The following is a 23,301-nucleotide window of genomic DNA, read 5'->3' on the forward strand; positions in this document are numbered from 1 at the left end:
GGGCATCAATCACAGCATTATTGATTTCGCTTCACACTGTCACGACTGGACGCCAGAGGCTGGACTGTTGATTTGAACAATTGAACCCTACAAAGGCGGTCAATTGGCTCAAATTGACGATTTCACTTTGCATGCACGCATAGCTCACCGATATCCGAGCCAGAAATAGATATCCCATGAGCAGATTGTTCTAGCAGCATGGCACCACGGCAATGGCTGGCGAGATCTGCTCATGCCATGCAACCTAACGCCAGTTCCCCGCGCCGCATCAACTCGACCGAGGGCTGCTTACACCGAAGTTGGCAGGCAAACTTCTACGCGTAGTCTATCTCTTGAATGCGAGAACGAAGCAAAGCGATGCCCCTCCGTCACCTCGCATATTGTCTGTCTCTTATTGGTGTTATTAGCAGTATTGATAAGCCAAAGCTTGTGCTCATCACACGTGCAGAGTTGAAAAAACAGATAAGCATATCTCTCAAGTATCCGATCCGAGCTAAGCGTCTTGTCAACAAGCTTTGGAACAATATCACGACCATTATAGCGCAATACGGGTGCAATAACGGCTACAATATGGCTGCAATACGGATGCAATAAGGGATTGCCCGCCCCATCGCCCTTGGTTCGGTCCACCTCAGGGCTCCCCTGCCGGACCATCCGGTCACAAACCGACGACTCTTTTGCTGCTTGCATGTGGTCCGGTTGTGGTGGTGATGGTCTCTGCACATGCTGCAGGCCACGAGTCGGTCATCGGGTGATGAGTGCCGTGCTGAAGTCATCATAACGTGTGTTCTTGTGTCAGTCCGCCCACCACACCGTCCCTCCAGAGTCTAACCCCGTTCCTCAGGGGTTCAAACCCTTGGAGGAACGGGGTAACTCCCCATCGACGTCTCTGCGATTCCGTACACAATATTGCAGCAAAAGATGGTGCAAGACAAGTGAGTGAGAGATAGGTGGGGCCTAAGAACACTTCTAGAGCTTTTTTCCCCCCCTCTCTTCTCCAACAGCGTCAAAAGTGATGCAAGATCGACGACGCTCCCAAGAAGGCAAAGGGATTAAAAAACACCCGGAAAGAGAAGAATGAAACATCCAGATCGACAATTCTCTATGAGTCGAGAATAAGAGAATATGTGACAGAAACAATAAGTGCGTGCTTCAACATGAGAAGTGCACATCAATCAAGAGCCAAGGCCGGATAGGCTTCATGATGCAACTCCCCTCTGTAGACGTTTGACAGCCCCCCCGATCGGATCGTCTCTGATCAAACATCACACTTTGGTAGAGTCTAGAATGCAAGATCCATCTCCTCCGACTCTCACCTCTGTCATACTCTCTTCTCTGCCTCTGATATTCGTCGGATGAAATGATAAGAAAGAAAAGTTGACAAGGGCCCCCATAATAGGTTTCCCTGATCAGCACGGCTATTCAGCACAGCCGGGAAAGGAGGGGGATGGGGCACACACCACGACATCAAATGCTTCACAATTCCCTTCCCTTGCCTTGCCATGCACGCTCACTTACTGGTTCAACGGTCCATCACACGCAACATGCCACGCACTCAGAACGAGCACATTCGATCCGTCTTATCCGTCCAGAGAAAAGCGCAGAGCCCTTCCTTGCTGTTGCCCACGCACGGATCTTGGGAAGCAACGGTACCTTTTTTTCCATCCCGTCTTTGTTCTGGTGAGACGAAATGGCGTCGGTGGAGTTCCAAACGTCTCTTTTCCCGCGGTTGTCAACTTGTCAGTGTCAACTGGTCTTTTCTGAAGCACGAACGACTGTCAACTGGTCGGTCTCCAAAGGCAGCCGTTTCCTCCTCCCCATCCTTCCGGCCCCCATCTCTCGAGTCTCAACTCTTGCGTGCATTGTTGGTCCGGTGGCTTGTCACAGCTGTCAGAGCCTCGCCTTTGGTACAAGCCGCCCACTCCACACGTTGAACGGTGATGGCATCCATGGTCCAGATCTATCGTCTCTAGACGCTCAACTACCGGCCCCCCCTTTTGCTCTGTTGACTCGTCTCATGTCTACCCTTGGTGATGCACACGGAACACAGCCTCCCCGAGTCCCCTTTCTCGAGTCCCCATTTCCCCCTTATCACGATCTTGACCAAGTTGTGCCCGATACGAAGTGCCCCGGGAAACTGGTATTCCTCCTATCTAGAGTCGTATACACACGTTAAGTGACGCCAGAGACCGGATATCGATCTGCCATCCGAAGAGCGAAGAAAGCCCACCGTCGCACCATGATCATCTCCTGTCCACCTGTCAACGGCATCGGCAAGGTCTAAAACGGCCAACCCTGCTTTCTCAACCCCCCATTCCTCTCCCGGCCTCCAGAGCTCACGGCCAACACTCATGTGAGAGCCAGCCTCTCCAGCGCCAGGAACCCCAGAATGGCCTTGCCGTCCTTCGGGCCCAACAAATCCAAGATTCGCGCCTTACCCTCCTCTGTGTCGGCGAGGGCGGCAATCTCGCGCGGGGACTGGCCTAATTCGCTGAGGAGGTTGGCGCCGTGTTCCGAGAGGGGTTCGTTGTCGCCAGCCATGTACAGGAGTAGGTCGGCGGAGGGTTGGGCTGGAGAGAGGGACGATGAAGACTTAGCGGCGAGTATCTCTTGGAGGCCTGCGAGAATTGAGGGGAGCCCCGTGTGTGACGTTAGAGGTAGTGTGAGTAGGGGCGGATCAAGCTTCTCTAAGAGGCTTTGATGCGAACGGTTGTTAGCATTTTTCTACAGTACTGCAAAGCATGCCCAGAATGAAGCGGAATTTGTTGCACATGTTCATGGGCGTGCGTCTGATGGCACTTTCCTTAAGCACATTACTTACTCAATCTTGAGCTCCATGAAAGCCTGCGTCGCATCACATTGGTCGACGCCCTCGCCGATGAGGAAGATGACAGCAATGTTGCAGCCTCCATCGAGGCTATTGAGACGTTCTAGGCGCTGCGCGGTGGCTTGTTGGCCAACATCCTTTGGCGAGAGGAGGATGAAGCGAAACGTCTGATTTTGGGAGATGGGGAGGGCGATGTCGTGTGTGTCTAGTCTGCGTTCTTATTGTTCAAGTTTCCTGTTAGTAAATGGGCATGTGGAATGAAAAGGAAAGGCATGAAATCGATCTTGTCTTTCCTTGTATTTTTGCGTACCTTGAAAGGGTGGTGTATTGCTTATTAGGAAAGGGATCACGGGCGCCCATTCAGGACGCTGGCGGAGGGAGGAACAGAAGAACATGGTGCAGGTTGCAGAAATTCTGTGCGAATGAAGACTGGACTGTATGTTGATCTGCTCACATTGGATGACTTCTGCGATGGAATACGTTAGGTGTCATTCGGCAATGGGAAAAGTTTGAAATGTTATTTAGGATCTTTGTATATGAGGTGAGTCAAGTCTGTGATTCAGACATGGCAAGAGCTGCCTGGCTACTCTTGCCAACTTTATTCTATCCTTTGCCGAGAGTGAGGTGATCCTTCTAAACTCCTCGCTACCTGGTTTGAGTTACACCTGCCCTTGAAATATTGGTACAGCACGGAGACAATTGTCGCCGGCTAGATGGTATCATGGTGAAATTGTACAGAAACCTCGCTCCTCCACGTCTCCTGCCTTCTACTCGCTGCGCAAAGAGACACAAACCTTCTACGCCGCCGACGCAGTTGGCTTCCCCGTCTCCTGCGTCTCAGTCGATGCTGGCAATAGTTGAAGGCTCGGCAACAGAGGCTTCTTGGTCTTGGGATCCCTCAGCTCCTTGAGCGCGGCCTCAAGTGCCTGATATCTTTTGGTCCGCTCCTCTTCCTTTTGCGAGAGCGCCTCTTCGCGGCGTGTGAGCTCCTCGAGCTTGGCGTCGAGAGCCTTAATGCGCTCTGCATTCTGGTCAGGTTTTTGGGATGCCTTCCAGTACTCATAGAGGATAATGGCGCTCGCGACGCCGAGGATAAAGGTATCGCCGATAACGTCAGCGAAGAGGTCGACGGCCTTCGCTTCGGGGAGGGAGCGGAACTTTCGTCGCCAGACACTCTTGAATCTGGGGCGTTCTTTTGTCGAGCTGCTACTACCGGTGTTGCTGGTGCCGCTGGTCCCGGAAGTAGAGGAGGATGACGAAGTCGAAGTCGCGGAGGCTGATATAGAGTCTGGGGTTTTCGACTTTGCAAGCTCGGCATTTTCAGCTGCGAGCTTGGCCTTCAGCGCTTTGGCTTCCTCCTTTTCAACCTGTTCTTTCGTCTTGACAGTCGCCGCCTCAGCTTTTTCTTTTGCGCGTTGCTCGGCGTCTGGATTGCGAAGAAGGGCCACCGATAGGCGCATATTAAGCTGGTGTATGTGTTGGCCATAGCGTGCGGCGAAGGCGCGGAACTTGGGGTGATCGTGGGCTTGAGCTTTTATTTGGTTCTGTTCGCGATGTCAAGATTAGCTTCGTGGCCGCGAGGAGTGGACGGTGTTTCGAAGCATCGAGTAGAGGTTAGGAGACTTCCGACTTACGGCACCATATTTGGAAATGTGCCGCACAAAGAGTGCGGCGAGCTTGAAGAGAGGTAATGGCACCATGGTGGGGTTATGGTCGAGGGTCGAATGAGTGACGGAAGGGTTGGACGGGAGAGAGCTCCGAGAGCTCCGTACTACTATGCTTGGCCTCGTCTTGGCGGTTTGTTTTCCCAGTCAATTGGAGCATTCAATGGCCAATTGAAGGCGAAAAAAGATGAAAGAGCTATTTGAGATGTTGGTCGCTTTCAAATGTCAACACGCTTGGTGATCCGGATTTATCGGAGTCATTCTAGGCAGCTGACGTCGATGTTCGACATTTGGGGCTGCTGGAGGGGCGTCCTGGGGGAATAAGTCGGAGGGCGCAGATTTGATATTCCGCTTATTTCCACCTTCGGAGCCGACAGGTCTAGCAGAGCCCGGCCAGCCGGAGTACTAGTTCCCAAGCTCCCGAGTCTGAGCAGGACTGTCTGCAGGCCTGTTCATCTGGCTAAGCTGCATCTGAATTAGTAATTTGACCTTGAGTAAGGAAAGACGAAGCTATAGAAATTGATCTAGATAAGACTTTGGCGTCACAAAAGTGATAAACGTGCCAAGATCGTAAAACAAAGATGGCCTATTTGGTGGTGGTTCGATGCTGCTTACCTAAGGCGTTCGTTCACTTTGACTGAGGTGCCAAAAAGAGGTTCGTTGTGGAGTAACATCGGCCAGTCCTAGTTGTTCCCCATAGCGCTTTCAGAGCGTAGTTCCCCAGGCAACGGCGCGAAGCGAAGGTCAACAGCGCCGGTACACACCAACCCGGTCCTTCACTCCACCTCCATTACCAAAAGTTTACCGTTCGTCTCAACGGCACATCATCCCGACAACTCTCGACACTCAGAGGTGGTAAGTACTCTGCGACGTCCTCGTCTCGTCAGCAGTCGTGAGTTCACCGTCGGCTCTTGTATTGCTTGCGAGCTTCGTTTTTTACGCATCTGCATTGACTGCACATGATCTCTTTGTGAGACTGGTACGTAAACAACCATCGTCCGTGTTATTACTGCTTGCCCTGCCCGCTCGGTTGTGATTGTGGCCATTTGCGCTTGATGATGCGTATGACGGCACATGGACTGCACTACGTTCTTTCTTTCCAAGTCTTCAATATTATACACTTTTTGCTATACCTCCTTCCATTTTTCCCAGTCCTCCATGTGTGCTGACAAGATCTCATAATAGGCCCTTCCTCTCCATCACCCTGGGCCGACCTTGAAACTGCATTTTCGGCGCCCGTCGCTTCTGAGAGCCACAATCCTCTCAAACCCGCATCGATTATCAGGAAGCCCGAGGCCACAGTCATGGCCCATAGACTAGTGGCGAAAGGGGGCCTCGATTTGGAGGCATTGTCGCCTAGGGACGCCAACGCTCAGCGTATGCCCAAGGCCATTGAAATGAAGACGTCGAAGCCCGTCGCCCAGCTCAAAGCTGCAAAGGACAAGGAGCCACCACCGGTACCACCCGCGAGTATCGACGAGCCTCCGGCCAACGACCGTCCCAATGGAGCCGTCTACCAAGTCGGGAGAATGCTCGGCAAAGGTGGCTTTGCTGTTTGCTACCAAGGATACCTCTTGCCGGAGCGCAAGAAGTACGCGCTGAAGATTGTGCGAAGTCAGATGCCGTCCAAGATGATGCAAAAGGTCAGCCCCATTGCCGGTATATTTTTATCTCCAGGCTCGAGTCTAACGCGCACTGTAGTTCCAAACCGAACTCCAGATCCATTCGAAGATGAACCAGAAGAACATTGTCCAGTTCTTCAGAGCATTCTCGTTCCATGACTGCATGTACCTTGTTCTCGAGCTCTGCACCAATGGGTCTCTCATGGACATGGTCAAGAAGCGCAAAGGGTTGACGGAGCCTGAGGTTCGATTCTACTCTGTGCAAGTCGCCGGAGCCATCAAGTACATGCATGGAAAGGGCATCATTCACCGAGATCTGAAGATGGGTAACATCTTCCTCGACCACCGAATGAACGCCAAGGTTGGCGACTTTGGACTGGCTGCTTTGCTCGTTACCGGCCGCGATATGCAGACCATAAGAAGGACAACTCTGTGCGGCACGCCCAATTACATCGCACCCGAAATTCTCCAGAAGGGAAAGAAGGGCCATGACCACCAGGTTGATATCTGGAGCTTGGGCATCATCATGTCAGTACTCGTCGATTTGAACATGTTTACAGGACCGTTACTAACCGAACCAGGTTTGCCATGTTGACATCCAAGCCACCCTTTCAGTCGACCAGCACCGAAGAAATCTACCGCCGAGCGAGAGAACGAGACTACGAATGGCCGAACCCGGAGACGACGCAAAAGTACATCAGCGAGGAGGCCAAGGACTGTGTAGCCACTATGCTCGAGGACGCGGATATGAGACCCGATCCAGACATCATCGTTCAACATCCCTTTTTCACTTGCGGCTATTTCCCTGTTGAGGCCGATATCACGACCAGACTCCTCACTCTGCCTCCCGACGGCTCGGAATTCTACACCAATCGCATGAGTGCCCAACTGCAAGCGGTCACCAAGAAAAACATGGAGGACATGTGCAGAGACTGCGGCGTGGGTCCATGGACACCAGTGCAGGTCGTTCACACTCAGACATGGAAAGAAATGGCTGCCGAGGAGAAGTCTGGGTTGACTCCCATGATTCCCCTGGGAGAGGACGTCGTCTACAGGCCATTCGACGATTGGCTTCGCGAGAAGCGGCATGCTCGTGCTCTTGCTGCCTCGGCGTCTTCGCGTCCTGATGCGGCTTCAGAGTCTCAATTAACAACTTCGCAAACAGCGCCGACAGGCCTGTTGCGCCAACCTCCTCAGAGTTTCGCGGCTCAACAAAGAGCACAGAACCGACCTCCGGTGATGGCCAGCTCTACCAGTTCTGTCAGACCCCGACCTCCTGCAGAAGCCCCCGCCCAGCCTCTTCAACCTGCAGAGGCACCTCGCCCAAGATCCGTTAGACAGCATAGTGCGCCCGAGTCTCGGACGAACCAGCTTGCGGAAGCCCCGTTGAGGAAGTCAAGTGCGCGCAGAACACCACTGCCGACATCGCAGTCGACAGGCGCTCTACCCGTCCAAGCCATGTCGTCTCAAGCCATGTCGTCACAGTCTTCAAACCAAGCCACTGTCACCATGACCGGGCTAATGGAGAATCTCAAGATCTCTTCCGATCAGAATGAGAGAGCTTCATTGTTTAGTCCAGCTGAACCCGCGGAGCCGGTAGCAGGCTCGAAGCCGGATGTCATTCTTGAGCGACTTCGCCGACTGCAAACGGAGTTGGAGCGCGCCCTGAACGCTCGAACAATGGCAATCATCTCTTCCAAGGATACCACTCCGCCTCATCCCAACGTGGTGGTGAAGTGGGTCGACTACACCAACAAATTCGGTCTTGGCTATATCTTGAATGATGGCGGTGTGGGGTGCATTTTGAGAGACATTCCTACGACCGAGGCCAGCAAGACTCTGACACTGCCTTCGGCTTGCATGCTTGTGCGTGATGCTGAGCGACACATTGAGCGACGTCATGACGAGTCGTATCCCGAGAGACATCAACCACTGCCGCCCACGCAAGACATCCATTTCTACGAGAACAACGGCGAGGCAGGTCTCACTCGAGTCTCTGTCTCCTCGAAGCAGTTCCGCGTACCGGTTTACGAAGACGGGACTCCCGGAAAGCTGAACCCCGGAAAGGATGTCTATGAACACAGAAAGCGAGAGCGCGTGATTCTCTGGAAAAAGTTCGCCAACTACATGATTGCCTATGGCAGGGATGAGCCAGTCCCCGCTGAGGAAACTGTCACTCGACCGATGGAGTTCTCTGTCAACAACTCTCAGCCTTCTGATCTGGTTACATTCTACCAACGCTTCGGCGATGTTGGCTGCTGGGTCTTTGGCGATGGCCATCTTCAGGTAAGCTCAAGTCGCACAACCGTAACGTAACGTGACGTGGCTAACAAAGTAGCAGTTCAACTTCCCCGATCACACCAAGATCGTCTTGAACGCCGCAGGAACCTGGTGTCACTTCTGGCACCTCCCCATGGATGCGGCGCAGAACCTTGCCACTACTGGCAGCCTGGGCGCTGCTGCTCTTGACGAGAGGGCCATGTTGTCCTACCCTCTACAGACGCTGTTGAACTTCCAGGCCAAGCCCTCGGCGGCTCGTGCTACTCGCCCGACCACAACATCACGCCGGCGTCCGGAGATTCCAACCGAACTGCAGGGAATTCCTGTCGCTAATGACTTCCGTCGCAAGATCGAATTCATCAAAAACGCAATCAAGGAATGGGTCACAAATGGCGGTCTGGGTAACAGCGCTATGGACCGTGACCACAGACTACGCTGGGGAGGCCATCGCGAGACCGTCATGGGCAACAGCTTTATCAAGGGTGTCTGGGTAACTGTTGGCGCTCGGTGGGGTGATACTAGACTGTCGGCCTACATTGACCCTGCCAACCCAATGGAAATGGGTGAAGAGATTGACGAATCCAAGAGACGACGACATTGAAGGACTACATTCGATGGAGTTTTGTGCAGTTCAGCAGCGAGAGCGGACTCTGCATTGTTACGTATGTTATGGTTTATCATTTTCAGCCAGCCCGGCCAGTTTGGCCGGCGCTCACGAGATCACGCCATGGTCGCCACGAGGGGAGATGGCATTGTCGGGCATATCTGGAGTTTAAAGGTCTTTACAGACATAGCAACGGCGTCTTGGGAGCATAATAAAGTGTTACGAGTATATACCAGAACTTGTTCAATGATGGGTTTCTTGCAGAGATGATTGTACTTGACGCCTCGTTTTAGCCATTCGTCCGGTCTAGGCAGTTCCCTTTCAAGGTCGCCTTCGACCACGAATGTTGCCTTCTACTTTTCGTACAGTCAACATCATCATCGCTTTTGTCGCGCTTTAGACTGGATAATGAATACTAGTCACGTCCTACTCTCGTGGGAGAAGAACGGCCCTTGGAACACAACCATTTCCTTCCAGACCACCTTGATCAATATAGATTATTGAGGGAGACATTCATACAAGCTTAAGCAGCTGGTCCAGTATCAAACTCGCGGGATGACCAACCTTCACCCTGCTACACCCACCGTAAGATATTTACAACCCCTTGACTACCCTGAGAAAAAAGGCAAAGGGGAATAACAGCAGGCAGGCAGGTAGGTAATCCATCATACTCAGAGTGCAAAAAGCTCAGCCCCCCTCACGGGGGGCCTACGAAAACCACTAGACCATTGTTACGTACTATTCCTCAGTTGTAACGGTACCAGCGATTTTTCACGAGACTCGAACTCGTGACCCATGGGAGCGGGGCAATTCAAACGAGGACATTCCCCGCCACGCCATGGGCCTTGGTGATATATTGAAGCGATTCTGTTCAATAAGTAGTGATGAGTGGGCGGTGAGGGCGACCTTGGATGGGCTGCCTGTGCCTATCAGTCGTTGAGATGAGGTGGGTGCCTGAGGAGGAAGGAGCATGGGAGGTGAGGGTGGTGATGGTTTCGAAGTGGTGGGCTGATGAATACTCACCTCAGTCATTGAGTGTATTGGCTCAATGATCAGGGTAACTTTCAATTTCTTCCACTAAGGTAATCGAAAGCTGCAAGTTCAAGCAGGTCAACGTGAAATTTACTGTGGCCCCAGTCTGAGTCGCCGCGGTCATTCCATAATAAGAGATACTGCTAAGCTCGATACAACTCGTAATTCAGCTTGGCATCCAGACTTGTTGTATGGATGAGACAAGATGTATTCGGCCAGTAATTCTTCGTACTTGCATATGAGTACGGCATGGAATGTATAACTTCAAAATCAGCGCCATTTATGCTATTTTGAATCACACTTCTGATTTACATTTTGGACTCGTTTTACCAGGTCTTTGATGTCATGCTTGTTCCAGCTGAACCATATTCTAGTCGCATCATTGATTGATCAATGTAGCTCATAATAGAGACCGCTTGGATGATAACGCCTCTTCATGCTGGCTGAAAAGTGTTTGCAGGAAAAGAAGTGGAGGATTCGATTCTCTGCTCCCCAATGCGCAGCACAATAGATAGACGAGCCTGAAGTCGCTGCGCCACTCACCACCTCGGTCCTTCAAGATGCCTAGATTGAAAATAGCAGACTTCATGTCAACGAAAAGACTTTGGCTTCAGTAACGCATCTCCTATTTTTCGGAAGTAGTCAGGGGCAAGCTTGATTTGCTGAAGGTTCATTTGGTATGCCCTGCTGTCAATCTGCCACATGTACCTGGAGGCTTAGACATGCGGAACCAAAATACAACGGGAAGGCAGGCCCTGTGCTCTTCTCCGCACACCTTCCTCTCCCACATCAAAAAAGCCTACTCCTTTCTCCCATCCACAACCACAACCACCATCACCCAAACACTCATTCACAACATCAAAATGATGGCCTCCGTGATAGCCTCAACAAAGAGCAAAAGAAACTGAGCCACACCCGATTTGAACGGATAACCTTTCGATAGCATCTCGATGAATCTCGATCTGGAGTCGAACGCGCTACCGTTGCGCCAGCAGCCCTGCATCGCCTGTATCCTAAGACGCAGGGATGATTGGTGGTCATGACTGGGAGTCTGATTATGAACCCTTGTAGATGTGTTTTTTTGTGCGCGATTCTGCAAAGTTGCGGAGCCCAAAGTCCTCTTTCGGGTAAGGTGAAATTGCGGTTGTGGAGTTTGGGCGGGCTGGTGGGATATGGGGGTTTCCATGGGTCGAGTGGTTTTTTGGAGTCGACAACTCGAGACTCCTTTGCAATATCGCAGTTGCCGTTGTCTACCTTTGGCTACCTCTGGGAAACCGATTCCTTCGCTTTGTGTTGGATATTGATTCAAGGCGTCTCCTCTCATAAGTTGTGTCCTTCGATCGAGTTTTCGAAGGCTTTAGCAACGCCAGGCCTAGACTGATGTCCAGGAGATAACGATGGGATCAACAAGCTGGCTGTACTTTGCCAAAATCAAGTCAGGCGGCACGGCAGACGCTTGCTGAATCTAACGCGGTGTAGCAACGTAGATGCGTCGCGACATTTCAGCATCGGGCCGCATCTTCACGTCAGAGTTAAGCCAAAGTGTCTCTCGAGTCACGCAATCAGGTTCATGCGGGCATTGAGCTCAAACGAAGATTTGTGCATTGATTCCGATTAACCAAGCGGACCTACAAAGCCTACTTCTTCAGGAGAACCTCCCACTACAGAACTCTAGCAAACTCCTCAATCCTGGGCGATTGCCAGCTTGGTGTTCTCCGAGAAGCTGGTCAGGGTCGCCTCATAGGCACTCAAAAATGCCTTCGGATCCTCCTCTCCATACAGATAGCTCTGCAGCTTGACCGTGACAAGCGGCTCCTTGGCCGGATCATCCGACATCTCCAGGACAACATCATGCGGCGTGCGCTCGCGCGAAGCCCAAATTTCGGTGAAAGAAGCACCGCCGAGCCGTCCAGTCTCCGCGGCACCTTGCCTGTAGTCGAAGACGGCCTGGAACAGCGGCGCATACGGCAGCTCCGCCGACGAGGACGCGAGGCCGAGGCGGTCCAGCGTGACGCCATAGGGTACGCGGGCGTGCTGCATCGCCTGCCGCAGGCGCTCCTTGACGGACTCGAGCTCGTCGGCGAAAGTCTGCGCCGGCTCGAAGGGCGCGAGGCGGACGGGGAGTAGGTTGGCGAAGAAACCCATGGTTGAGACGTCCTGGATGCTGGCGCGATTGGTGTCAGCGATACCAATGGCCACGTCCGCTGCGGTCGAGAGGCGCGCGAGTAGCAGGTGGTAGGCCGCTAAGTAGAAGTGCATGGGCGTTACGCCCTTCAGCTTCTTGCAGCGCTCGCGGATGCGGAAGGCCAGGATCGCGCTTAGGCGGAGCGTGCCGACGTGTTGCTTCCAGGCGACGCGGTTGCTTGCGTCTCGCTGCTTCTGGGCGTTGGGGAGCGACAAGACTGGGAGGACCACTGGAAGGGTCTTGTACATGGAGGTCCAGTACGCGATGTCGGCGTCCATCTGACCGCTCTGAACGTCGGATCGCTGCCGCGCGGCGAAGTTGGAGTACTGCGGCGGCGCCGAAAGTTGCGCGCCGTCGTATAGTTGGCCAACTTCGTCGAGGAAATTCTGCGTCGTTGAGCCGTCGCCCACCAGGCGGTGGTAGCCGATGACGAACAGATGCTCGTCCTGGGCCCAGTGGAAGTCGACAATTTTGAGACCTTCGCCTGCGGCAAGATCATACTCTTCAATCTCCAACTGCTTGTAGGCCTCCTCTGCTGCTGCCCTGTCATTGACCTCGACATAGCGCACGCGGGTGACCGGGGTAGGCAGGATGACTTGCTCTCCCTCAGGTGAGAATGCGGTGCGGAAGATCTCATGACGGCGGAGGGACTTGTTCAGGGCCTTCTCAAGTCTATCCAGGTCTACTGAACCCTTCATGAACACACCAATGGTGTTGTGGAAGATAGTCGGCTCATTAGACAGTTGCTGAAGGAGCTTCCACGAGTGTTCTTGGGTGAGAGACAGCGGGATCTGGCGCGAAGTGGCCGTCTTATCATCCAAGGCGACGTCGTCACCCCTCAAGTCTGAGACCGATGTAGCATTCGACGTGTCAATGGGCGAGTTACTACCGCTGCGGCTATCATCTTCGCTGCTGACAATGCCGTCGGCAGATTCGATCAGGGGAATGGCGGCTCTTGAGAGTCGTCCTGCCGCCTCCTCGGCAAGTTCAGCGATTGAGGCACCGCTGACGACTCTCAGCAGCGGGATGTCAATCATAAGCGTCTTGGAAAACCTAGAAATCGCCCACGTCAGCCGTTGTGTCATGCAAGGAAAGGAAGTAACAAATTACTCACCATGATCCGACGGTGATTGCACCGAGCGAGTCCACGCCCTGGTCAATCAATGGTGTCGTGGCGTTGACCTTTTCATCGGCAGGGATGTGCAGGATGCCGCGCATCTTTTGCGACAAGCCATCTGTTGATCAAGTTAGCACCTGCTTGTACCCCAATTCCTCGAATTGTAGGGGAGGACTCTTACCAATGATGATATCGCGAACCTCATCCAGTGTCCTTGCTTTCAGTAGCTGCTCCTTGACAGAGCTCTTAGCCCCCGAGGCGCCATCCGTGTTGGCACGGCTCTCGGGAACCTTTAGGTTTCCGAACCGCGGGTCGTCGTAAAACTTGACGGTGTCTTTGTGGCGGGCACTGAACTCGGGAATGCCGGTGATCACCTCAAGGTCCGATATGTCTGTAATGGCCACTGGCTGAGAGCCTGGGGCTCGCCTTCCAGAGACAACCGCCTCGGCAAACAAGGTAAGGAACTCGTCTTCCGAAATCGTGTCCGTGTCAGAAGCGAGCTTGAACTCTTCCTCTCTGCCGGTACGCGACAGGAATCCGACACCGATAACGGCGCCAATCGCGATTGTCGATGCGGGGAGGCCCTGAATATGACGCTTCTGAGCGAGGGCTTGGAGGAACGAGTTCGCGGCTGTGTAGTTTGCCTGGCCTGGGTTCCCTCCCACCGTCGCAACCGACGAGAACATGACGAAGAAGTCAAGGGGATCCTTGGCCTGGTTCGAGAAGCGTTCGTGTAAGATCTGCGCTCCGACGACCTTGGAGTTGACGGGCACATTCATCATGGAAAGGTCCATGCTTGCCAGAAGAGCATCGTGAAGTACCAACGGACCATAGGCGATTCCGCCGATGGGCGGCAGCGTCTGTCTAATCTGAGCGAGCCCAGCATCGATGGAGGCTTCTTTAGAGACGTCGATGGACAGAACGGTGATGATGCCGCCCAAGTTCTCGATCTCTGCCAACCACTTCGGGTCAGGGGTTTCGGGGTTACGACTGGAGATCACGACATGGCGGGCGCCGTGCGTAATAAGCCAACGAGCCAGAGACCGACCCAGAGATCCGGCAAGACCCAAGAGGAGGTACGTCTTGTCGAGGGAGAACAGCTTACCCGAGTCAACGGCGCGGACTCGTGCTGTCACACGACTCTCGGTTCTCCAGTCAATGATAGTTGAGGTAACAGACGCATCCTTCAAGTCAATGATGCTGCCGACAGGTTTCACGCTAGACTCTTCATCGACCTCAGGAAAAGCAGCAATTTTTGGAACCTCTGCCGCAGCCGCGAGAACAGCCTGCTCAACCAGCGGCCGCTGGAGTGCATCTTGCTCAGGTGAAGAGATGGATTCAGCAGAGCTTTGGAAGATGTGGCCGCGGTCGAACTTGAGGCAAACGGGCGGCAGAAGTTTGGCTACACGAGAGCCCAAGCTGGTGATGGAGCTCGCCCCCTCCGAGAAATCATAGTAGGCGGCGAGATTCACGGGCAGAGCCTTTCTGATGCCCGCATCAGTCTCCAGGGAGTGCAACCGGATCCACGGCAGCGAGGACGAGACTGAAGCTCCCGCTGTCGCGAAATGAACCTGCACGTTTCTGCTCTTCCCTGTCTCGACGATGGCATCGACACAGAAGCCTGGCGGCTCCATGACGAGAACCGACGCACCGGAAGCGATGCCATTGAAGATTCTCTGAGCGACAAGCCTCGCAGCAGTTGAAAGCAGGACAGACGCATTCTCGGCGACGCTCTCAGATGCTGGGAGAATAAAGGCATGACTGGGGTGAACATGGACGATGGACGCGTTGGTAGCCGAAAGCGCCATGACTGCCTTGTCCGTGCCAACGATGGTACCCTGTACGAGATGCCAAAATCCGAGATCGCCTACACGGATAGCGTTTCCGAGAGAGAAGTCTATCTTGACTTCCAAGTCCGCCTCCGCGGATGAGTCTGCACCGAAAGTCTCCGATGACTCCAAATAAAGAGTGTCTTCCGACGCCAAGAGAGTCACAGGCATCGTATGGGAGTCAACTGAGGCCGTGATGGCACGACGCTTCGAGTTGAGACGGTTGTTCCTCTGGATATCGTGCTTGATGCGGGGAATGTAGGCACGAGACTTGGAAACGTACACTTCGGGCTCCAGTGTCCAGAGGATGTCTTCCTTCGAGTCGGTAGGCTCCTCGAGGCGAATAAGTTGCTCAACCAGGAACTTAGTGTCCAACTTCTCAGCGTCGTCAACGTCAAGTGACTGATTGTGGGTGGCGGGGTACTCGAGGCGGGCGGATCGAAGCATACCGGCTGTCATGGCCTGGTAGGGGTTCTCGATCCATGCGTTTTCAGTGAGCCAGAGGATCGTGCCGGCGAGCTCCAGGAGGGACTTGATTGCGCTGAATCTGACCTCATCGATGCCGGAGAAGGTCTCATGATCGAGCTCCGAAAGGACAAGGAACGTCGACTTGGGTGGAATGCTCGACTCCAGGACGTCTTCAATCCGCTTGAGAGAAACGATCTCCCGACCGGGCAATGTCTGTTGCACCTCATCCAAGATCCTAGCTGATTTCGCCGAGCCCCCGCCAATCACGACTATTTGGGGAAGTGCCTTGTCGGTAGGAGGAGCGGAAAGCGGCGCGTCGAGACGCGCGACCTTTGTGTTGACCGCATGAGTGCAGAAGAGAGTGTTGGGGAAGAGATTGCCATGTCGGTCCAGCGTGCGGGTGTCGACACCGGAGAATCCAGTCTGCTTGAAAATGGCATCCCACTGGTTGATATCTGCAAAGGGGTCAAGATCACGGCCTTCGTCGATGCCGGCCCACCAATCCGGGAATAAACCAAACAGGTAGCCAACACGGGTGTGATCCCGGTGGGTTGCTTCAAGCAGAACGACATGGCCACCAGGCTTCAGAAGAGACCGTACGTTGGCCATCGTCTCTGCCAGCTTTGGGGTGGCATGGAGGACAGATGAGGCGATGATCATGTCGTACGAGTGCGGCTTGAAACCCTGCTCTTCAGGCTTCTTGGTGATGTCCAGCTTCTGGAAGATCATGCGATCCTCGTGTGCTGAGAAGTGCTCTTGGGCCTTTTCGAAAAATGCGGGAGAAATGTCGGTAAAGGTGTAGCTGTTGAAGCCCAACTGCGGGATGTCCAGAATGTACTTTGTTGCCGAAGCGGTACCACCACCTTTGGGTAAGGGCTGTTAGCATGGGACTGACCAAGTCATAACAGTAGGCTTTCTAGGACTAACTTACCAATCTCAAGGATGTCCATTGTCTGGTAGCGATGGCAAAGCTGGCTGACCAATTCCTGACCGTACAGCCAGCCAGGGCCACTGGTCAAGTAGCTCGTGTAGAACTCCGTCAGCAATCCGTCGTGGTCCATCCACAAGAACGGGTTGCTCTTCTCACGAATGGTTGAGAGGGTGTTCTCGCTCACTCTCTTCGCCATCTTGACGTGAGGGTGGTAGGAGTTCCTGCAGCATATGTGATTAGCAACAACCAGCGCCAAAGCTAGAGTATTGTTTGGAACTTACTCTACAACCAACTGCTCGATCTGTTCGCGCGTATCTGACTCCCAAGACGGATCATACCACTCATGCCAGGTTCCCTCCTTCACCTTGGCCGAGACGTGCTCATTCCAGTAGATGTATCTCTGGTGAGGCAGCGTAGCGTTGGCGCGGTCTTCTTCAGTGAGCTGGCTGACAAACTCCTTCATGTAGAAATAGCAGATGCGCTCAATGATGGGGATCACTTGCTTGTCCTGCTCAGTAGCCCAGAGGTCCGGATTGTCCAGGAGTCCTTCGGGCTTCAAGGGGCCCCAAACTGTCTTGGTGAAGGCTTTATGGTCTTCGGCCTCGGACGGCTTGGAAAGTGGCTGCAAGAGCAGGTTCTCGATGCGGTAGAGAACTTGCTTTTCATCGCCCGAGGAGAAGACCGTGGCATCTCCGGCCAAAACGTCACCCTTATCGTACGTGTTCGCCGTGTTGAAGTGAACGATAGGAGCCGAGTCAGATTCGGCAACAGAAACGCAGAGCGCTGGGACGAGACTGATCCGGTCAATGTGAACAGGCACATAGATGGACCTCAGGCGCTTATCTCCTGGGGCTGAATAGGCACCCATGATGGTCTGGAACGCCAAGTCCATAGAAGCTGGATGCAACACGATTGGACGAGATCCATCATCCAGACGCGGGAAGGCCATGTGGCCAATAGCTTTCGCATCGGCGCGCGCGAGGTTGTAGATGCAGCGGTAATCCTTGCTGTAATCGAATCCAAGCTCATCCAGTTCGCGGTAAAAGTTCTTAATGTTGACTGTTGTAAGGTGCGGAGGGTCGTCGTTTGCGGGTGGCAGGACATTTGTAGAAGAGTCCCCGAATGTGACAACGAGCTGACCGGTAGCAGATGTTGACGGCTTTGACTCTTTGGCAAGACATGAGTCAATCGTGAAGCTGAGCTTTATCTGGTCTGGCTGAGAGGCAATGGTGTCTACCGCGACGATGAGCTCTGCCGGGCTGTTCTCGTCCTCGAATGTAACAGCCTTATCAATGCTCATGTCAAGCACCTCAAGTAGCTGAACGGAACGCCCACCAGCCATCTGAAGAGCAGCCTCCATTGCCATGACGATGTATCCGGCAGCGGGGAACACAGCCTGGCCTTGAAGCGCGTGGCCTTGCAGCCACTCGTGGTCCCTAGGCCGGATAGTGTTGTGCCATTGCGATGTCGAACCGGTGCTCGAAGCAGAGAGGGAGCCTAGAAGGAGATGAGGCTTTGGACCGTAGAGATGAGCCTTGATCGCGCGTGTCTCGTTCCAGTGAGTCCGGCTGTGGTCCCAGGGGTACCGGGGCAAGGCCTTGGACAGGCTTCGAAGACTCTTTCCTGGCGCGATCACTTTGGTAATGAAGCTATTAGGGTCGACGGCGTTCAGACCCAGACGCTCCCAAAGACATCCAACAGCACTGGCAAAAGCTTGAACATTATCGGAACCACGCTGCATGCAACCTGTGTAAGAAATTTCCTCGGAGAGAACAGTCTTGAGGGTCGCCAGACAAGGTGCCTTCAAAGCCGGGTGACAGCCCACCTCAATGGCGGCATCGAGCGATTTATGCTCGATTGCGGCGGCCTCAATAGCCTGCATGAAGCGAACAGAAGAGATCAAATTCTCATTCCAGTACTCGGCGGTGATGTCGCTTGCCTTCATGCGTCTGTTCTGATGCACAGAGGAGTACCATGCTACTGAAGAACCGACTCCATCAGCGACGTCGCAGCCACAGTCCTTCAAAGCCTTGATATAGTGCGACGAGCAAGAGAGCATGTGGTGTGAATGGTAAGCCTTATCGACCTTGAGCATGCGGACAAACTTGGACTCATCCTCCAAGATAGTCTGCAGTTCTGCAAGGGCATCTGCATCACCGGATATGGTGGTGCTGTCAGGCGAGTTGCTAGCAGCAACGCAGATACGGCCTTGGAACATCTCCAGCTCGCACAGCTCCTGTGCATCTTCTAGTGAAGTTCCTACCGCAAGCATGCCTCCCTCGCCCCCGTTCGGGGAGCTCGCATACTTGGATGTAAGGCCTCGGAGGTAAGCAATTCGGATGGCCTGTGAGGCGCTGATGAAGCCTCCAGCGAAGGCGCACGCTATCTCGCCTGAACTGTGACCGACAATCGTGGTGAACTCAACACCAGCAGCTGCCAGTAGCCGCACCAGAACAATCTGTACAGCGCAGCAAAGCGGTTGAGAAAAGCTGGCTTTGGTAACATTGGAGGCCTCATCCTCGAGCAAAAATTGCTCGTACAGGGTCCAAGAAGGGCGGTATTCGACAGGCAATGTCTGGAGCGAGCGGTCAAGCTCAATCACGATGTCGCGAACCTGAGGTATCGCTAAGATGAGCGATCTCATCATGCCAGGCCATTGAGCACCTTGGCCAGTGAACACACCCAAGAGATGAGGCTTCTCCTGGCTGGTGGTGAAGGAGCGCAAGGTGGGCTCTGAGCTGGCGTTTTCCGAAATAGCGTTTTCTAAGGCGAGTATGATAGCTTCCCTGGAAGATCCAACGACATTGTGGCGGTAAGGGAGGATGGATCGCTTGCGAAGGAGCGTCCAAAAGAGATCAAGCATGTCGACATCCGGGTGAGACTTGATGAACTGAGCAGTCTGCTTCATCAGGCTCTTTAGCGAACGCTCTGACTTGGCAGAAAGCACAAGAGGCAAGGCATATGCAGCTGAAGTGATCTGAGACTCTGGCTTCGACGTGATTCCCGTGCTCGAAGCCGAGGTCTTGTACTCCTCAATTATAGCGTGGGCGTTGGTGCCACCGAAACCTTTCCTTCGTTAGCATTGTCTGGGACGTCTAGAACAGATCTAACTGAAGAGCTTACCGAACGAGTTTACACTTGCTCTCCGCGGTTGACCAGGCTTGAGTTCTGGCCACGGCTGAGCCTCTTTAGTGATAGAGAGGTTCTTGTAGAAGGGCGCAACCTTGGGACTGAGGTTTTCGAACAGCAAGTTGGGAGGAATGACGCCGTTCTGTACAGCAAGTGAGGCCTTCAACAAGCCGGCAATACCAGCAGTGCCCTCGGTGTGTCCAATGACGGTCTTCAGACTTCCTACAAGCAAGCGCTCACCGTCTGAACTATCCTGGCTGCCAAAGAAAGCTTTCGAGATTGCTTCAGCTTCCTGAGGATCACCTGCTGGCGTTCCAGTTCCTGTGAGTCGGTGGTAAGCAAACGTTCAAATCCCACGCTCATGCTTGGTACCTACCATGAGCTTCGAAGAATTGGCAGCGATTTTCAGCTTGCGCAATATCTAGACCAGCCCGAGCATAAGTCTCGCGAATAAGGGTCTCTTGAGCAACATGGCTCGGCATCGTGATGCCGGTTGTGCGTCCGTCTTGGTTGATGCCCGTTTCACGGATGACACACTCAATGGAGTCGCCATCAAGCAGTGCCTGGCTAAGCGTCTTCAGGACCACAGTGGCAACACCTTCCTGTTGACAGACATTGTGTCCTTGGTCAGTGAAAGTCCGACGATTGAGCCAATCGCTCGCCGCACAGTTATGTCCTCATGGATCATGCACGACAGGCAATGGAGGACAGGACTTACACCTCGCGCGTACCCATCGGCTGCAGCATCCCACATTCGGGATCTGCCCGTGGGTGAAAGCATGTTCAGCTTGCTCTCCGTGATGTAATTCACTATGAGAATCGCAATGTGAGTCTTTCCGGGTCATTCGTCTTTCAGAAAAGGCCGTAAACGTACTTGGAGACAAGATCAAATTGGAGCCAGCTGCTATAGCTGTCTTGCTCGATCCGCTCCTCAGTTGTTGCACCGCAAGATGCACCGCAACTAGAGAGGAACTGCATGCAGTATCAATAGTCATCTATAACCATGATTAGCTTGAGAACATTGAGATAGTAGCCGTGGATTCAACTAAACGGCATTCTTACACTAGGACCATGCCAATCAAAGAAGTATGATAAACGATTTGACGCAATGCTTGTAGCGGCACCCGTTGCGAAGTACGTTGGGCTGTAGCTTATGTCGTTGACTTTGACGAGCTCAAAGTCGTGGGTCATCAAGCCGACGTAAACCGCGGTATCAGAACCGCGAAGGTCGTGTAGTCCATATCCAGCCGCGGCCACAGCATCGTAGGTGGTTTCCAGGAGCAAACGCTGCTGCGGATCTATGCTCTCTGCCTCGCCGGCTTGGATGTTGAAGAACGACGCATCAAAAGCCCTCGGCATCTCATCGAGAAAGTATCCGTGACGGGCATTGGTCCTGCCATGGTGAGAGCCATCGGTATGGTAAAACGCGTCGATGTTGAATCTCTCCTTTGGAACTTCAGATTGCAAATCTTTCGGTTCTTTCAAGAGTTCCCATAGCTTTGCTGGGCTATCAACACCGCCCGGAAACCGGCATGCACTTCCAACAACAACAATGGGCTCGTTCGGCGACATGACGCTGATAATGATCGGGAAGAAGCCGAACTGAGAGACTTAGATGAATGTTTCGGAAATAATGAGTCAGCGAGTGGGTGGAACACGAGTTAAGTAGAAATCATTCAGCGGTTCAAATAACAAGAGACTTCTACCACGAGTTCTTAAGCCCCGAGACTCGGATTCCAGTTAACTACATCGACCGGTGAATCTGACGGAGCATCTCGTCTTCGACTTGAAGACCTCTATCTGGATGTAGGTGTCACAGTACGCCGAAACACTGTACATGAATGTTGCTCAGTCAAATGTGATGAGAGAGGACCCTGCTGTGGGTATGGTCTGCGTGCAAGGAACATTACACACACGGCGAATTTACCTAATTTGACCTAACGCGACCAGCTTTTCCCACCGAGATGGTTATAAAAACACCTTCTACTTCTGAGGAAAGACTGACAACTAACATATCCCCCATTCAAACTACCCACTTCTGACGACAGGGAAGCATGATGGCGAAATCCGCCAAGATCTTCTCAAACGAAGAGAACGGCGTGAACATGGCTGATACACCGAGACTCTCGACTACGGAGGACGAAAATGCCGGCCTGCTCCATTCTCGTGAACCTTGTGACGACGGACGGTCCACCAGGGCCACTAGTCGGTTGCCGCGCTCTCAGTTGATCATTCTTACCCTATCACTTTCGAATGCCATCTCCATTGCGGCGGTCTTAATTCTCGTCGTATTTCACGGCCCGGCATTCTATCTCTCCGAGGCTCCTGCAACGGTTATTTACCCGGCGCAACCAGAGTGGTTCCCACCCCAGAGTACGTTAACTCCATCTCCTATCTCCTCTGCCCGGGCAACCATGAAGGTGACCAGGAAGAAGTGTGGACATCCAGACAAAGTGGACAACGTGTTGTTTTGATAACTGATGTGACACTAACTTTGGTATCATAGTCCCTGTGAAAAAGGTCTTGCATGGGAACAAACTATACGGCCAGCCTCCTAACCCTGAAAGTATCGAGGCATGGAACAGATTGCTGCCAAGTAAACAACAACAATCCCCCCCCCCCCCACCTCCCCGGATTGACCACGAAAGGAAATTTCCAAGTAGTCTTAACGTCAGGCAGACTGCTGATATCTGATAATAGTTGGGCGGGGTTGGGTTACGGTCAAGAACGAGACTGCTCTACCTGACTTGCCGGGGCTGAATCAATCACTTCCGGAACACCGCGCGTATCCCTCGGTCTTTCATCAACTTCATTGTCTTGTACGTCACACCGAATAGCCTCATTCTCCCTTTCGCACACAACGCCGGAATTTCGCCTCCCAAGATAACTGAATCGCTGCTAACTCTGGCTTAATGTTACCCCTACAATAGTATAGCACTATGGACGCATACTATGAGCTTATCGACCGCCTGAACAAGAACGAGGGGGCAAAGAGAGAATTGCCTACAGATCCTGGTTGGAATTCTGAGCATCTCAATCATTGCTGGGATTATCTACGACAGACTATTATGTGTAATGCAGATGTGACGCTCGAGTGGCGCAAGTACAACGAACAGGTCGGGACGGGGTGGGGTTATCAACATCAATGCAAGGACTGGGATGCGATTATTGCCTGGGCAGAGAAGTACAGGTACTCGAACAACTGGGGTATTCTCAGAGGTGGAGGTGAAAGGATCCCACTCCAATGATAATCAGCGGAGCCATCCGAAAGTCTATTGAGATCCCCAAACTCTACTTGATAGGTTCAAGATTTCCTCGATGGACCCTGGATTTGGGGTCCTTGCAAAGTTAAAGGGTAGTATGCATCATGATAGGCGAGCTGTAACAAAGAATACCATACCAAGCTTCCCAGTAGTAAGCGGCAACAGGACCTTAATGACCCCGTGATGATTTGTCTTCATCATCAAGGATGGCCCCGGTTGAAAATTAGACGAACAAGGGAGGGATCAGATCGATGCATCTACGAAGTATCCGTAGTAACGTGAATGTGCCCGACGAAGAGGTAACCGCGTGTTGAATACTCACTTTAGGAAAGTCAAAACAAAGTTTGAAT

The 23,301-nt window shown here is 53.0% G+C and overlaps 5 protein-coding genes across 5 annotated transcripts; 2 read left to right on the plus strand and 3 right to left on the minus strand.

The window, feature by feature from the left end:
* Positions 1-2,349: 2,349 nt before the first annotated feature.
* CCOS01_07940 (uncharacterized protein) lies at positions 2,350-3,222 on the minus strand (the record flags this gene model as incomplete). The annotated part of the gene is made up of 3 exons (XM_060456103.1): positions 2,350-2,695; positions 2,822-3,032; positions 3,138-3,222. 3 exons carry the CDS (start codon positions 3,220-3,222, stop codon positions 2,350-2,352), a joined length of 642 nt encoding a protein of 213 aa, XP_060313995.1.
* Positions 3,223-3,624: 402 nt separating this feature from the next.
* On the minus strand, positions 3,625-4,527 carry CCOS01_07941 (OPA3 family protein; the record flags this gene model as incomplete). Its single annotated transcript, XM_060456104.1, has 2 exons — positions 3,625-4,371; positions 4,462-4,527. 2 exons carry the CDS (start codon positions 4,525-4,527, stop codon positions 3,625-3,627), a joined length of 813 nt encoding a protein of 270 aa, XP_060313996.1.
* Positions 4,528-5,795: 1,268 nt separating this feature from the next.
* Positions 5,796-8,994, plus strand: CCOS01_07942 (uncharacterized protein; the record flags this gene model as incomplete). Its single annotated transcript, XM_060456105.1, has 4 exons — positions 5,796-6,134; positions 6,193-6,641; positions 6,695-8,399; positions 8,455-8,994. The coding sequence occupies 4 exons, from the start codon at positions 5,796-5,798 to the stop codon at positions 8,992-8,994; spliced, it is 3,033 nt and encodes a 1,010-aa protein (XP_060313997.1).
* Positions 8,995-11,712: 2,718 nt separating this feature from the next.
* CCOS01_07943 (beta-ketoacyl synthase domain-containing protein) lies at positions 11,713-21,260 on the minus strand (the record flags this gene model as incomplete). The annotated part of the gene is made up of 10 exons (XM_060456106.1): positions 11,713-13,267; positions 13,329-13,449; positions 13,513-16,491; positions 16,560-16,780; positions 16,841-19,625; positions 19,683-20,009; positions 20,065-20,290; positions 20,407-20,498; positions 20,563-20,683; positions 20,751-21,260. 10 exons carry the CDS (start codon positions 21,258-21,260, stop codon positions 11,713-11,715), a joined length of 8,937 nt encoding a protein of 2,978 aa, XP_060313998.1.
* Positions 21,261-21,745: 485 nt separating this feature from the next.
* On the plus strand, positions 21,746-22,936 carry CCOS01_07944 (uncharacterized protein; the record flags this gene model as incomplete). Its single annotated transcript, XM_060456107.1, has 4 exons — positions 21,746-22,061; positions 22,195-22,284; positions 22,389-22,507; positions 22,619-22,936. The coding sequence occupies 4 exons, from the start codon at positions 21,746-21,748 to the stop codon at positions 22,934-22,936; spliced, it is 843 nt and encodes a 280-aa protein (XP_060313999.1).
* Between the last annotated feature and the right edge of the window lie 365 nt (positions 22,937-23,301).

Source organism: Colletotrichum costaricense, assembly GCF_030867565.1.
Source record: "Colletotrichum costaricense strain IMI 309622 chromosome Unknown Scaffold_7.1, whole genome shotgun sequence".
Taxonomy (NCBI): Eukaryota; Fungi; Ascomycota; class Sordariomycetes; order Glomerellales; family Glomerellaceae; genus Colletotrichum; species Colletotrichum costaricense.